At 40.5% G+C, this 14,127-nt stretch overlaps 2 protein-coding genes across 5 annotated transcripts in view; both read right to left on the bottom strand.

Annotated features, from left to right (window-relative positions):
• VWC2L (von Willebrand factor C domain containing 2 like) overlaps nt 1–9,734 on the bottom strand; it is a 253,359-nt gene extending 243,625 nt beyond the window's left edge. For 2 of the 3 annotated variants that reach the window (XM_060781337.2, XM_067470378.1), the window contains exons 1-2: nt 8,591–9,734; nt 4,230–4,699 (exon numbers count right to left, since the gene is read on the bottom strand). In XM_060781337.2, the coding sequence (XP_060637320.1) occupies nt 4,230–4,643 (414 nt within the window). In that variant the 5' untranslated portion in view covers nt 4,644–4,699; nt 8,591–9,734. The remainder of the gene's footprint in view (nt 1–4,229; nt 4,700–8,590) is intronic. The other variant, XM_060781345.2, reaches the window with a different exon arrangement.
• Nucleotides 9,735–10,180: 446 nt separating this feature from the next.
• Nucleotides 10,181–14,127, bottom strand: part of SPAG16 (sperm associated antigen 16) — a 590,759-nt gene continuing 586,812 nt past the window's right edge. For both annotated transcript variants that reach the window (XM_060781324.2, XM_067470372.1), the window contains exon 16: nt 10,181–10,517. In XM_060781324.2, the coding sequence (XP_060637307.2) occupies nt 10,342–10,517 (176 nt within the window). In that variant the 3' untranslated portion in view covers nt 10,181–10,341. The remainder of the gene's footprint in view (nt 10,518–14,127) is intronic.

The raw sequence follows: 14,127 nt of genomic DNA, 5'->3' as shown, positions 1-14,127 counted from the left end.
AGATATTGTGTGCCATACTTTTAGCAGCTAAGTAATTCCACCACACATCAGCCCTATTCACCTCTCATAGCTGAAGACCATCAGTCTTCACTAAAGGTGAAACAAGAAAGAAAAACAAGGGGAAAGGAGAGGTTATACTCAAACTAATTTGAAGTTCTACTAAGGCACAAAACCTATTATCGGCGTGGTTGAAGGGCTGTCAGCTATAATAAGGTGAGTCAGTGCTATAGTACTACCCTATATTGTAGATGGATTAGAAGGGAAGTCTAGCCTAAAACCACTTTGGGAAGTGAGAGCTGAGTTGAGATGTAAGTCAGATTTGTAGCTCACTTTCTCGGCCACTTCACTTCACTAGCTCCCAGTTTATTTCTGCCATCAAACATCTAAGATACCTTTGACAGTATGTTCATGAGAAGGTTATTCCATATTGAAGCTCCTCATGTGAAGTGGCTCTTTTCCTACACAGCACTGATGACTAGTGTTGTGCTATTGTCATCTGAATAAGAGAAGACAGCTTGATATGGAGTAATTAGTGGCGCCACATGGCAAACCACTTCCATGAACAAATTGCCACGTGGGCAACCTCCAAACAGCTGTATTTTCCTGGGACTGCCATACAGCTCAGGAAATTCAAGTCCTTCTGAAAATGCCTTCACAGTAATGTTGCTAACAATATAATCCATATGGATCAACATGTTATTATACCTTTACAAATCGTTTGTGCTCTACCATAACTCTCCTTCTAGCAGCCTAGAGTACCAAAGCAAGGGCGAGACTAGCATAAACCATGCTACCAGAAAACAGTGAGTCTCCTTTAGATGTAACATACCATCAGAACATATTGATGAACATGGAAGGGGAAGAAAAGATCAATGCTAGTAACATTCTGAAATAAGTGAGCATAGAGCTCTAGCTATCCATGCCCACACACCTGCCTATTCCATGGGATGCAATCTGGAAATATAAAGCCTGAGATCCAGAAAGGTTAATCACGTTTAAGGGCTGTCGTTTGTAACAAAACACACTGAAAAATCCCACCATGAAAATCACCCACCAAGAAAATCCAACAAATGCTACGTTCAGCAAAGGACAAGAGGGATCCTTTCACTTCTGCAGGAGTCTACCATGTACCATGGAGCTGTGGACAAGTCTACATAGGGACCACCAAACGCAGCAGCATTGCCCAAACACGAATCAAGGAACATGAAAGGCACTGCAGACTACTTCAACCAGAGAAGTCAGCCATAGCAGAGCACCTGATGAACCAACCTGGACACAGCATTTTATTTGAGAACACAGAAATCCTGGACCACTCTCACAACCACTATGTCAGACTACACAGAGAAGCCATTGAAATCCACAAGCATGTGGACAATTTCAACAGAAAGGAGGAAACCATGAAAATGAACAAAATCTGGCTACCAGTATTAAAAAACTCTAAAATTGCAACAGCACAACAGAGAGGAAGCAGGTAGAGACATCTAATTACCTCTCAACAAAAGTTTGCTCCAGGCACAGTCAGCCCATTGTATGCTAATCAAGGTGGTCAGTTGAAACATTCACACCTAGCTCCAGCAGACAAGAGTCCTTTGTCTCACCCTAGTCATTCCACAGATATACAAACCCCTTTTCCTAGTTCCAACAGACCTCACAACCTCTGAGGATGCTTGCCATAGATGCAGGCGAAATGTCAGGAGAGAATGCCTCTAGAACATGGCCATACAGCCCGAAAAAACCTACAACAACCCAGTGTTTCCGGCCATGAAAGCCTTCGACAATACACACTGAAAAATCCTATTGTAATTTTGTTATTGTCATGGATTGTGGATAGGTCCCTTGAAGTCTTTTGTTAAACATAAGATTTAAAATATTTCTGACATGCTTTGGCTTGGCTAGATCATATCAACAATGTGTGAACTTGGTGGTAGTGGATTCCTCACCTCCCAAATCATTCCTGTGACCAAACACGTGCTTACCCCACTGTTCTTTGGGATTGGTGGGTTGCCATGCCTGGTGTATGCAAGTGAATACACTTTGGGCGGTGTTGTCAAGAAATAAACCCTAGATTCTACTGACATGAAATATAACCCACTGCAAAAAAAAATAATAAAAAAAAATCAAAATCTCACTGCCATAATAGATTTTAAAAGAAACTATTTAAAAAATCCTACTGAAGCAGAACATTCAGATTCAGTAAAACCCCAGAAACAGAATAGTGAGCAAAAGCCCTAGGCCTCTATGCTTGTGTTTCTGAATAGTATATTTTTGTCTTGACATGCCTGCTCAGTGATCTTTAAGGTTCAGGATGGAAAGACCTTTCTGAGATCAAATGTGGTAGGCTTAAAAATTCCTAAAAATAGATGGCTTACTAATCTGATACGAATGAGGCAATTTCTTTTCATAGGTTCACACTTGCAGACTTCTTGGGCTGATCACTGCTTAGGGTTATGTGTATTCAAAGATTTGCTTTATCGCAATAGTAGTAGAACAACTCAAGAGGTCTTCAGTTGAAAAGGTCTTGTGATTTGTCAGCCTGGGAAGACTGACTTTGCTTGCGAATACTAACTTGACTTTCTTAACATTCCTTATTCCTGCAATACGAAAGTGTGGAGTTATGCACGTTTTAAACAAATACAGAACATGACCTAGTTTGCTACGCCTGTCATCATTGGTAAAGAGTCTGGGAGTCCTTTTGGACCCTCTGCTGACGATGGAGGCCCAGGTCTCCGCCGTTAGCAGAACCGCCTTCTTTTAACTGCGGCAGGCTAGACGGCTGGCCCCCTACCTGTCCAGGGATGATCTAGCTACGGTGATCCAGGCTACGGTCATCTCCAGACTGGACTACTGTAACGCCCTGTACATTGGCCTTCCTCTGTTGGTGATCCGGAAGCTGAAGTTGGTACAAAATTCAGCTGCTCGGCTTCTTGCGGGAATTCCGATGAGATGCCACATAACACCAATCTTACTACAGCTGCATTGGTTACTAATTGAGCACCGGATCACTTTCAAAGTGATGGTACTCACCTTTAAGGCCTTGCATAGTATGGGGCCGATGTACCTGAGGGACCGGCTCACCCCCTACCAACCCCAGAGATCCCTCCGTTCTGAAGACCAAGATTTGTTGGAAATTCCCAGTGTCAAGACCTTGCGTCTAACAGCAACCAGACGCAGAGCCTTTACAGCAGTGGCACCATCACTCTGGAATACTCTGCCACCTGAAGTCCGTGCCTTGAGGAACTAATCAGCTTTCTGCAAGGCCTGTGCCTTTGATACTTGATATTGCGGTTTTAAAATTGTTTTAAATTGTTTTTAAATTGTTGTTCGATTTTAGCCTGTTCTTGTAAGCCGCTCCGAGCCCCACGGGAGTGGCGGCATATAAGTTCGAATAATAAATAAATAAACAAACTGGTATTTGTGTTTGGAAATTACTTCCCTTCGCATCATCCATAGACCTGGAAGCCTATCATTGACCTTATCATGAAGACACTGGTAAAATGAATGGTAAAAAGGCCATATTTATAGGTTAGCCTGTAAAAAGTAGCCCTTGACTGTACATCTTTCTGAAGAAAACTCCAACAAGATATAGGTGGTCCAAAAGTTTGAGTGTCATAGGAAAGCAGTGGAAGGGGAGCCAGGAGGACATTGCCATCTTGTCCCCTGTGACATCAGCGTCCCTCCCCTAGCAATAATGTAATATTATGTAGTAGTAGTGTTATGAATGATGTAATAGTACTATGCTAGTTATGTATTATGTAGTATGTTGTATGTACTTATGACTTGTAAGCCGCTCTGAGTCCCCTTCGGGGTGAGAAGGGCAACATATAAATGTTGTAAATAAATAAATAAATAAATGTCATCATTTAAAAAACACATATTTGACTTCATGCATCATTCTGTCTCATAGCTTTGGAGATCATGCAGTGCAAAATTACACATTTGTGAAACATGTACTTCACTGTAATAAACACATGCCATTGGTGGAAAATATAGAATTTGACATTACTGAATAGTCCAAGTTTTTAGACTTCCTCCTTTCACTTTTTTTCCTCTTGATAATAACATGGCAATTTTTGGATCATAACAGAATTATAGAATACAGGGGTATCTTTTTCCCAGTGTGTTACAGACATCAGATAGTGGAATTTGGGGAAAAAAGTCTGTCCAGAAAGTGATATCAGATATTGTGTGTAAATGTGAACATGTACAGTCTATCAATCAGATGCTCTTACCTTAAATTCCTCCAAGATTTTATAACTTTTCCCATGGTATTCACAAAAGTTCTTCACCTCTTTGCATTCTGGACAACATCCATTGTGTTCCACTTTAGTACACTTTGGGTGGATTTTAGGGCATTCGGGTTGGTCACAAACAGGCCCATCCTCAGTACACACACATGGGCAGTTGGAATGCCCTGGAAAAAAACGCTCTCCCAGTTTGTATACAAAACCACTGTCATCGACACAGCCTTTCCCTCGATAGTCATCAAAGATCAGGTTATTATCATTATTTGAGATTTGATCACCATCATCAGCAGGGTAGTCTTCATGGTTGAAGGCAGCTGGAGTAACCAAACCAGGAATTAGCAAGAGTAATATGCAGACTTCATGAATATGAAGAGCCATCCCCCTCCTCAATGTCTGCATAGGGTCCTAATGTCAGATATACACGGATGCTTCCATGGAGAGGCCAGGGTGGTGAGCTGAAAGCAAATATTTTAAATAGGAACAATTTGAAATGTATAGATATAGATGTATATTTAAGGGCTTCTATGATATATGCCATGCACCTACTCATTAGAAACCCTTTCTACTAGCTCATCATCAGCTCTTGCACACAATACTGGAAAAGTGAAGTGGAAAATGTACACACAACTTGAATAATCTCTATGCTACGGAGAAGTTTGTCTGTTGCCCAAAATTGGTGATTCACCTATTTTTATCTGGGTAGCAAGCATGATGTGTACAGTTTGGCAATTCATGAGAATGCTTTTCACTAGCTGAATACAATAGTGTAAAGAAGAGCATCATGGGTCCATATGCCTTCAGCATTTCTCCAGAGGGTGTACATATTATCCTAACAAGAAAATTATAAATGAATGTCAATGCAAATTGGGTTGGACAACATGCCTGTTAGCCAGATAAGGTTAGAATTGATGTCTTTTGACATTAGTCATCTTCTACATGTTGAACACATTAGACAAAACAAGCCTGCATACACTCAGCAGCTGAATAATGTATTTTGTTATGTACACAAACACAAGAATTTACCTGATTATATCTGAATTGCCATGCATGTTTGTTTACTCACTTATATCGGCGAGTCTTTACTAAATTGCTGATAGTGAAGTGAGCCAGTTTAAAGAATGGGATTTAGACCAAATGCCATAATTACTTTTACCTAACTGTAGTTTGCAAGCCAACACTGATTTCAATCCATCTCAAATAGTTAATTAAAACTAAGATGGAAGTATGTCAGGTGCTTTCATGAAAAGCAAAAGGTTAAGGAAAAAAGGGGGGAAACACACTGAAATGTAATTACATTTACACTTCAAATATGAAGAAAAAAACTGTATTGATTCCAGTCCTAGCTGTGTAAAAAACTATTCTGTTACAATACAATTATAGAAGAAAATGTTTAAATATGCATTATAGGCCCCATCTACACTGCTGTTATAATGCAAACTATAATCATATAGTCATATAATCCAGTTTAGTGCAGTTAAACTACATCATATGTGTCTACACTGACCATATAACGCAGTTCAATATGCATTATAATGCCAGTGGGTATTTGGTCTTGTCTGTTCTTACTAATGTTTCATATTGAATTTTTCCCCTTTGAGGAAGAAAATTCCATTTTTTTGTGGTGGTATTCATATGTACGAGGATCAAGTACTGCTTGTATCAGAGTGCCTATGTTCACACATTCATTTATCATATAATTATCCATTTCTTTAACACTTTCCTTGCTCTATTTTATTAAGACAGCTGGTGGGAGCCTAAAATAAAAATGCAAATGCACAGTCAGTGTATGCAATGCAAATCCAAGAGGATCACAAAATGGTTTCAAAAGGCCTTGCCAAGTGCATAACTGACATGCCTTCCTAAATGCACAGAGGACCGAAAGCATTTAGAAAGGAAAGAGTTCACACAATCATCTAATTTCAAAATAAACCTTGACTTTCCCTCAACTTTCCTTACATTTCTTTAGGTCTGTTCATATGCCCTTCCACAAACACCAGTATCACCTTTCGTCCATGTCCCAGCATTATTTCCAATTTTAACCCTACATTTGGCCTTCCCACTGTTTTTAATTGTGTGTTGTTTTATTGATAATGTTGTGTATTTTATTGTCTATGTTTTTTAATTGCTTGTATTGTTGTTATTATTGCCTGTATTGTTGTGTTTGGGCTCGGCCTCATGTAAGCCACATCGAGTCCCTTGGGGAGATGGTAGCGGGGTACAAATAAAATATTATTATTATTATTATTATTATTATTATTATTATTATTATTAGCTGTCCCCTGCCACACGTTGCTGTGGCCCAGTCTGGTGATCTGGAAAATAAAGTAATGAGAAAGTGTTGGTTTCTAATATATGTAATTCCTTTATGCTTGTGAGTAAACAGTATTTCTTGTTGTTTCTTTGTCAGTGTTGATGTGGAGCGTGTCTGGTTTGCCTACTCTGGAATATGTAACATATCATAGTCCTTCTTTAAGGGTCTCTTTCAAATCTATCTGTGTGTGTGTGTGAGAATCATATCTATCTATCTATATTTATGACTGGATGGCTCTTTGTCAGGAGGGCTCCGATTACATTTTTTTGTCCTGGTGAAGAGAGTTGGACTGGATGGCCTTAAGTGTTTTCTGTTGGTCATGGGAAGTATGGGAAGTGTGGGAAGTATGCCCCATTTCTGTCGTTGTGGGTTTCAGAATGCTCTTTAATTGTAGTGAACTATAAATCTCAGTAACTACAAATCCCAAATGTCAAGGTCTATTTCCTCCAAACTCCATCTGTGTTCATATTTAGGCATATGGAATTTTTGTGTCAAGTTTGGTCCAGATCCATCATTGTTTGAGTCCACAGTGCTCTCTGAATGTAGATGACTACAACTCCCAAACTCAAGGTCAATGCCCACCAAACCCTTCCAGTGTGTTCTGTTGGTCATGGAAGTCCTGTATGCCATGTTTGGTTCAATTCCATCATTGGTGGAGTTCAGAATGCTCTTTGATTGTAGGTGAACTATAAATCCCAGCAATGACAATTCCCAAATGACAAAATCAATTTTTTTTAGTGGAGGACATAAATTGGACTGTTAGGTGTCTTGTGTCCAAATTTGGTGTCAATTCCCCCAGTGGTTTTTGAGTTCTGATGGTAGCACGAACTAACATTACATTTTTATTTATATAGATTATTAACTCAGGTTCTATTCTCCTGCTACTTTTCTATTACTATTGGCTGGACTCAATATTCTCACACTTTCATCAGTGTATACTGGCTTTGTTTTCGATTACTCCCCTAACTCAAGAATAGAAGAGAAAAAAGTGCTATAGATAGCTTTATTCTCTTGTATCAAACTAATTAGAAAATAGGTTTTAAAAAGATATAAAAAGAACATTATATGGATGAGAAGCATTCATATTTACTGACTATGGGGTATTGAACAAAATTAAACAAGTGCCTTAATTTTTTTTTCTAAATTTTGCTTTTTGGAACCAACTGTAGAACAGTGGTCTGTGTTAAACTATTGTTAAGATAACCAATATGTTCACAGTGCTTCTGTATGATGTATATGCAGACACTTACACAAGTTTATCAAGTAACAAAACCCTGCCAAACAAGAATGACTCAGGGAAAAGGATAGTCTTGCATCTTGCAGAACAACCTAAATCATTCTGTTGACAAAGCAGTTTTTTTCCAGTGATGAGTGAGAAAGGGGAGGGAGAAAGATTGAGAGAGAGAGAGAGAGAGAGAGAGAGAGAGAGAGAGAGATTGGACGTTTCACAGCCCTGCTCAGAATATCTTATTGTTTCAAGCTCAGAATATGCTTTTAACACAACATTACGTCCAATGCTAATGGAGAAAGCATTTGTTTTAGCTATGGTGTTACGCGTGTGTCTCTAGTGTGGCAAAATCATTTCCCCTGCTTTTCAGCTCTTAGTGGGGAGTCACTAGCATGCTACAGGTAGGCTTCAGTCTGCCATGCTTAAAGCTGTGAAAACTTTAGAAAACCATCAAATTGCAAAGAAGATGTTTCTACTGGGTACAGGCTTTACAATGAAAGCAAATCCCACAAAGGATCCAAATTGTTAAATACACTTTGTTACAGGGCTGGATCATCTTAGCTATTATTACAACAACTTCATCAGCCTACATTTGATGGAGAGAAGAGAAATGGGGTGGCATTAAAATCCATATTATAGATGGGGGGGGGGGGGGACTCAACAAGTCAGCAAGCTCAGGAAAGCTACTTCATTTCATTGTTTCTTATTTATGTAATAAAATAAAATGAAATTGTCATCTATTGACTTAAATCTTTTAAAAACAGTAGGTTGCTTTTCTTATGAGAGAAAAAAGTGTATATTACTTACCTACTCAGGATGAAAGCTGAAAAGGGTCACAGGCTACCATGAATGTACGAGAGAGTGAGCAATTTTTCCTCAATTACATTTTCAAGAAGGAATAATGGAAAAACCCCTTCCTCCCAAGCCTCCCATTTCACAGAAGCAATCCAGCAGATACACCATGAGATTTATGCTGGGTGATTCGGAATTCAAATCAAGCCACCGTAGAAGGATCTGGAGTTGAGGCTGCCTTGTATCAAACCACACTCCCAAAACATGTCCATGGTTGCTGGTGTCTTCGTTCAGTTCCTTGCCTGCAATCTTTAGCTCCACTCCGAACACCCCCAGCAGATCACTACCCTGTGTCGATCTGCAACAAGGCACGCAAGGGTGGAGAGTATGCTACGCTCCCAATTCCAGGAACGGCAACAGTATGCTGGAGCTCAGAGCCAATCCCGACCGGAATGCAGTCAGCAGCCCCATCGTGTCTGTGCTGCTTCCCAGAGGCTCTTCCCAAAAGAAGCAGGCTTTGCTTGGGTCTCAGACACAGCAGCAACTTTGGGCAAGATTCAGCACCGCGGACAGCGGCAGCTGAGCAGCAGCAGTTTCTCCAGAGCGCATCCTGCCAGGCAGCTGGGAAAATTCAGCACCACGGACAGCAGCCAGCATTTTGCAGGCGGAACGTGCTGCTCCTCTGAGCAAAGGAAACACATCTTGTGCCTCTACTCCATGGGACCACAATTTACCCTTGGCAGAAGGTATTTCCTAAACCACCAATGAGTATACATTACATCTTGCAACTCCCTTCTGTTTAAAGGAAAGGGGAGGAGAAAAACCTGTCAGCTTCAAGATATTAGTGCCAGACCAGACTGCAGGGAGACGTTCGAGGCAGTGACAGTAGGGAGGTGGAAGCTCTCTGCAGTTACTGAATGATGAGGCAAGGGTCACTGTCAAGGCACTGGTCTGAAACTTGTTCATACTTGCATTGCTGCCATCCGGGGGATTTCTTCAGAACGTGACCACACGCAGGATATGTGCGTGTGTTGTGTATATCTGCATGCAGACAGAGAGAAGTCAATGCATCAAATGTAGATCTATTCCAGGGCTAGAAGAAGTGGAAGATATCATTGTTCTGTTGTAGCTTTTACTGTACTACCTTGAAAGGGGGAGAGAGAAGGGGGGGGGGAGAGGGAAACAATTCTCCTGCAATTCATCTTCTCTGTCATTAGGCGTCATTGTAAAGCTATTTCTCTAGGAAAAGGCCAAATGACTGCTTTTAAAATACATCCCCTATAGGCAGGCATGTACCGGGGGGGGGGGGGGGGCTTGGGGGGCTTCAGTCCCCCCTCCTGAAATTCTCATGGTGGTCCGTGAGAAGGCCTTACTGGTGCATTACTTAAACTGTTATGTTTATTCATATAATGATCTGATCACCATACTCAATATATCCCATATGCATGGGGGTATTGGGGTAACGATACAAAAGGTTTGCTAGGGTGGACCCTCTTTCACTCAGACTCAGCCCCCCCCCCCATCAAACTCAGCTCCCCCCGAAACAATATCCTGACTACAGGTCTGCCTATAGGCAAACAAACAAGCATAGAGGCAAAAAGGCAGTTGAGACAGAAACATATATGTTTTAATTAAATGAAGATTACAGAAACTTTGAATTCTATGCTATTTCCTTTAAAATCTAGCATTTGAAGCTATCTCCAGTGCTAAGAAGTGGGGTCACATCTCATTTTCCTCTGAGCTGTGACCAAATAATAGCAAGTATCTTAGTTCCAAATTCGAATAGTGCCATCCGAGCCACCTGAAAGCAGGTGTTCTGCCTTGTGGTCAAACATGATGCTCTGAACTTCATCTTCATGGCCTACCAGGCTGGAAAGCTGCCCCGATTTGAGCTCTAAAGTCTTAACTGTTCCATCGTTGCTTGCAAGAGCTACAATACGACCTGTAATGGAAAGGAAACTGATCAGATGTTGGGAAGACACAGGGGCAACTTTGACCAGCATTCATTTTCTGTACAAAACCATGATTGCATAGATTTTGGTATTTTTCATACATCAAACTCAGCTTTTGGGGTGTCATATACCATCTATAGGAGCCCCCAGTGGCGCAGTGGGTTCAACCTCTGTGCCAGCAAGACTGAAGACCGACAGGTCGCAGGTTCGAATCCGGGGAGAGGCGGATGAACTCCCTCTATAAGCTCCAGCTCTTCATGTGGGGACGTGAGAGAAGCCTCCCACAAGGATGATAAAAACATCAAATCATCCAGGCGTCCCCTGGGCAACGTCCTTGCAGACGGCCAATTCTCTCACACCAGAAGCGACTTGCTCCTGACACGACAAAATAAATAAATATATACCATCTATGGAAAGTTTTCAGCCAGCTCTCCTTGAGAGCTACCGAATAAGTATATTTTAACATTTTCTCCAAATTTGCTGCCATTCATGAATTTTTATCTGTCTCCCTATGTTTTTTGCCCATAGTACCATACAGTTTTTGATTTCTTCTGTTTCAGTTTCCCAAAATCTATGCTGGAAATGTAAAAAACAAATAGGAAGTTATTATCACATGTGGTGGACGTGCCCAAAAGCAAATAAATATTGGCGAGCTATACAAGAAGAGACTCAAAAAATCCTTTAAAAAAAGATCCAACGGAATCCGGAATATTTCCTACTAGGCCTCACGGACAAAGACCTAAATTTAAATAGTAACAAGGACATCCTCTTTACATATATCTCTACTGCAGCATGGATAACCTTCACAAAACATTGGAAGGACGAGCACATCCCAACAACCGAGGAATGGTTAGACAAACTATTAGAAATAAGAGACATGGATAAATTAACGTTCTTCCTGAGAAACAGCTCTGAAAGACCAGTGAAACAGACGGATTGGACTGACTTTGAGGAATATGAGAAAATCAAATATGAATGTAAAAGTAATTAAGATTTGAAATGGAGAAGCACAATATGTATGATATTGGTATGGTCGGGTGAAAACCAAAATAGGTTATGCCCCTGAATAGAAGGGAGACCATGAGATACCGGATGATGTACTGTTTGGAAACAGAATGGAAGTCACATTTTAATTTGTCTTTTTATATGGGTATGAATGTAGGTGTATGTATAAGTGTGTTTGCATGTATATGTGATGCACTCCCAAATTTTCCCCTTGTCACTCCCCCAACCCCTACCTATCCTCCCCCCCCCCCTTATTTTCTTATAAATTCAATAAAGATTATATTTTAAAAAACCATGATTGCAGATCATTATGCACTTTCACAATGATAAAAGACAGGGGGGAAATCAATATTAAAAAGAGATTTGATTTCAGAATGATTAAATATATGAAAAAATCTCAGGATTTTATGCTACCATCTAAAGCACTGTAAGGACTATTATTTAATGTAAAGCTGATATGCCTCTACTCCAAGCAGCATTCTGTGCTAAGAAAGTAATTATGTTCTAAAAATGGAGCAAAGGCAGAGTTTAAATTAGCTATGCAAATCAATAACATGAACTCATACATTTTGTTTTGTCTATAACTCTTTAGCAGTCTGCTTTGTATGGAAAAATGCATATAGTTTTGTAGATTTTTTTTTTTGCTATATGCTGGAAGAGCATTAAAAAAGAGTTGAGTGGTAAGTTGCATAAATACAACCCAAAAGGACATGGCAATTTACTATGCATACTAGGCAAATTCTGCTTTTGAAGAAAAGAGAGTCATTTGCATCCCATAGTCCTTTAGAGGTAGTGACTGTTTGATTTCTTTTCACAGAGGCCTGTGAGAATAAATCTCTGCTCCACCCATCACTTTCTATTGGGAGTTTAGACATTCCACCTTTATTGATGGAATCATGTTTGCACTATAACAAATGCATCAGGGAGAACACAGCATTTCGGATTTCTCTTAGTGGACTTCCTATATGAAGCACATGTGACTCCAGATTCACTAAAAGATCTGTAGATTTATTTGTAACCTAAAAAGAGATAATAGAAGAAGTTTAAGGAATAAAGCTGACATGAAGAAAAACGACTGATTTGAAATGTGGTGCTCTACATGTCTCAGCTTTTCCTAGAGCTTTTCCTAGGCCCTGCATCAATAGGAGCCTAGTGTCTAGATCTAGGGAAGTAATGCTACCCCTCTATTCTGCTTTGGTTAGATCACACCTGGAATATTGTGTCCAATTCTGGGCACCACAATTCAAGAGAGATATTGACAAGCTGGAATGTGTCCAGAGGAGGGCCACTAAAATGACCAAGGGTCTGGAGAACAAGCCCTATGAGGAGCGGCTTAAGGAGCTGGGCATGTTTAACCTGAAGAAGAGAAGGCTGAGAGGAGATATGATAGCCATGTATAAATATGTGAGAGGAAGCCACAGGGAGGAGGGAGCAAGCTTGTTTTCTGCTTCCTTGGAGACCAGGGCGCGGAGCAATGGCTTCAAACAACAAGAGAGGAGATTCCATCTGAACATGAGGAAGAACTTCCTGACTGTGAGAGCCGTTCAGCAGTGGAACTCTCTGCCCCAGAGTGTGGTGGAGGCTCCTTCTTTGGGAGCTTTTAAACAGAGGCTGGATGGCCATCTGTCAGGGGTGATTTGAATGCAATATTCCTGCTTCTTGGCAGGGGGTTGGTCTGGATGGCCCATGAGGTCTCTTCCAACTCTATGATTCTAAGCTCTCAGCTCCGCCTCCGTTTCAAACACGTTTGTTGGGAACGAGGGACAGGGCCTTCTCGGTGGTGGCCCCCCACCTGTGGAATTCACTCCCTGGGGAAAATAGGTCATTGTCATCCCTCCTCACCTTTAGATAGAAGGTAAAAACATAGATGTGGGATCAGGCCTTCAGGTAATTAGGCAGAAATTACAATTTACAATGTTGACAGTGGCTTAGAAATGGATTATGGATAAGTCAAACCGAGTACTCAATCAAATCATCCGGGCATCCCCTGGGCAATGTCCTTGCAGACGGCCAATTCTCTCACACCAGAAGCGACTTGCAGTTTCTTAAGTGTCTCCTGACACGACAAATTATTATTATTATTATTATTATTATTATTATTATTATTATTATGTTTATTTATATCCTGCCTTTCCCCACAAGGAGACTCAAAGTGGCACCCTAAAAACTCTGCCAGTATTATTCCCAACTGAAAATGAAATAAACCTTGAGATGAGTCCAAATAATGAGAAAACAGGCAGAAAAAAAGAACAGTTGTTTGTATTTATTTGCAGAAAGATCTAGTACTAATGGTGTGATGGTAATTCCCTACCACAATAAAAAATTCTTCCTGCTGAGATTAATGAATCTCAGTAGAAGGCGGTTTTTGCCACAAGACACACTGCAGACAGCAGATCATGACACTTAGATGATATAGTAGTAGTTTCAAGTCATTTCATAGCTGTAGTTCCTTGTCTTCTAGTTTTCCCACCAATTGCCCCTCTGCAGATATAACTGGCTAGAGTGGGCTTAATGATGTATTCTGTGCATTGGTGTCAATCTATATTCTTTGGTAAGCAAACCTTTGGTTATTTCTAAGCAGGTTAAAAAATTTTC

The sequence above is a fragment of the Anolis sagrei genome, chromosome 1 (assembly GCF_037176765.1).
Source record: "Anolis sagrei isolate rAnoSag1 chromosome 1, rAnoSag1.mat, whole genome shotgun sequence".
Classification (NCBI taxonomy): domain Eukaryota; kingdom Metazoa; phylum Chordata; class Lepidosauria; order Squamata; family Dactyloidae; genus Anolis; species Anolis sagrei.
This window is presented reverse-complemented; position numbering and strand designations above follow the sequence as displayed.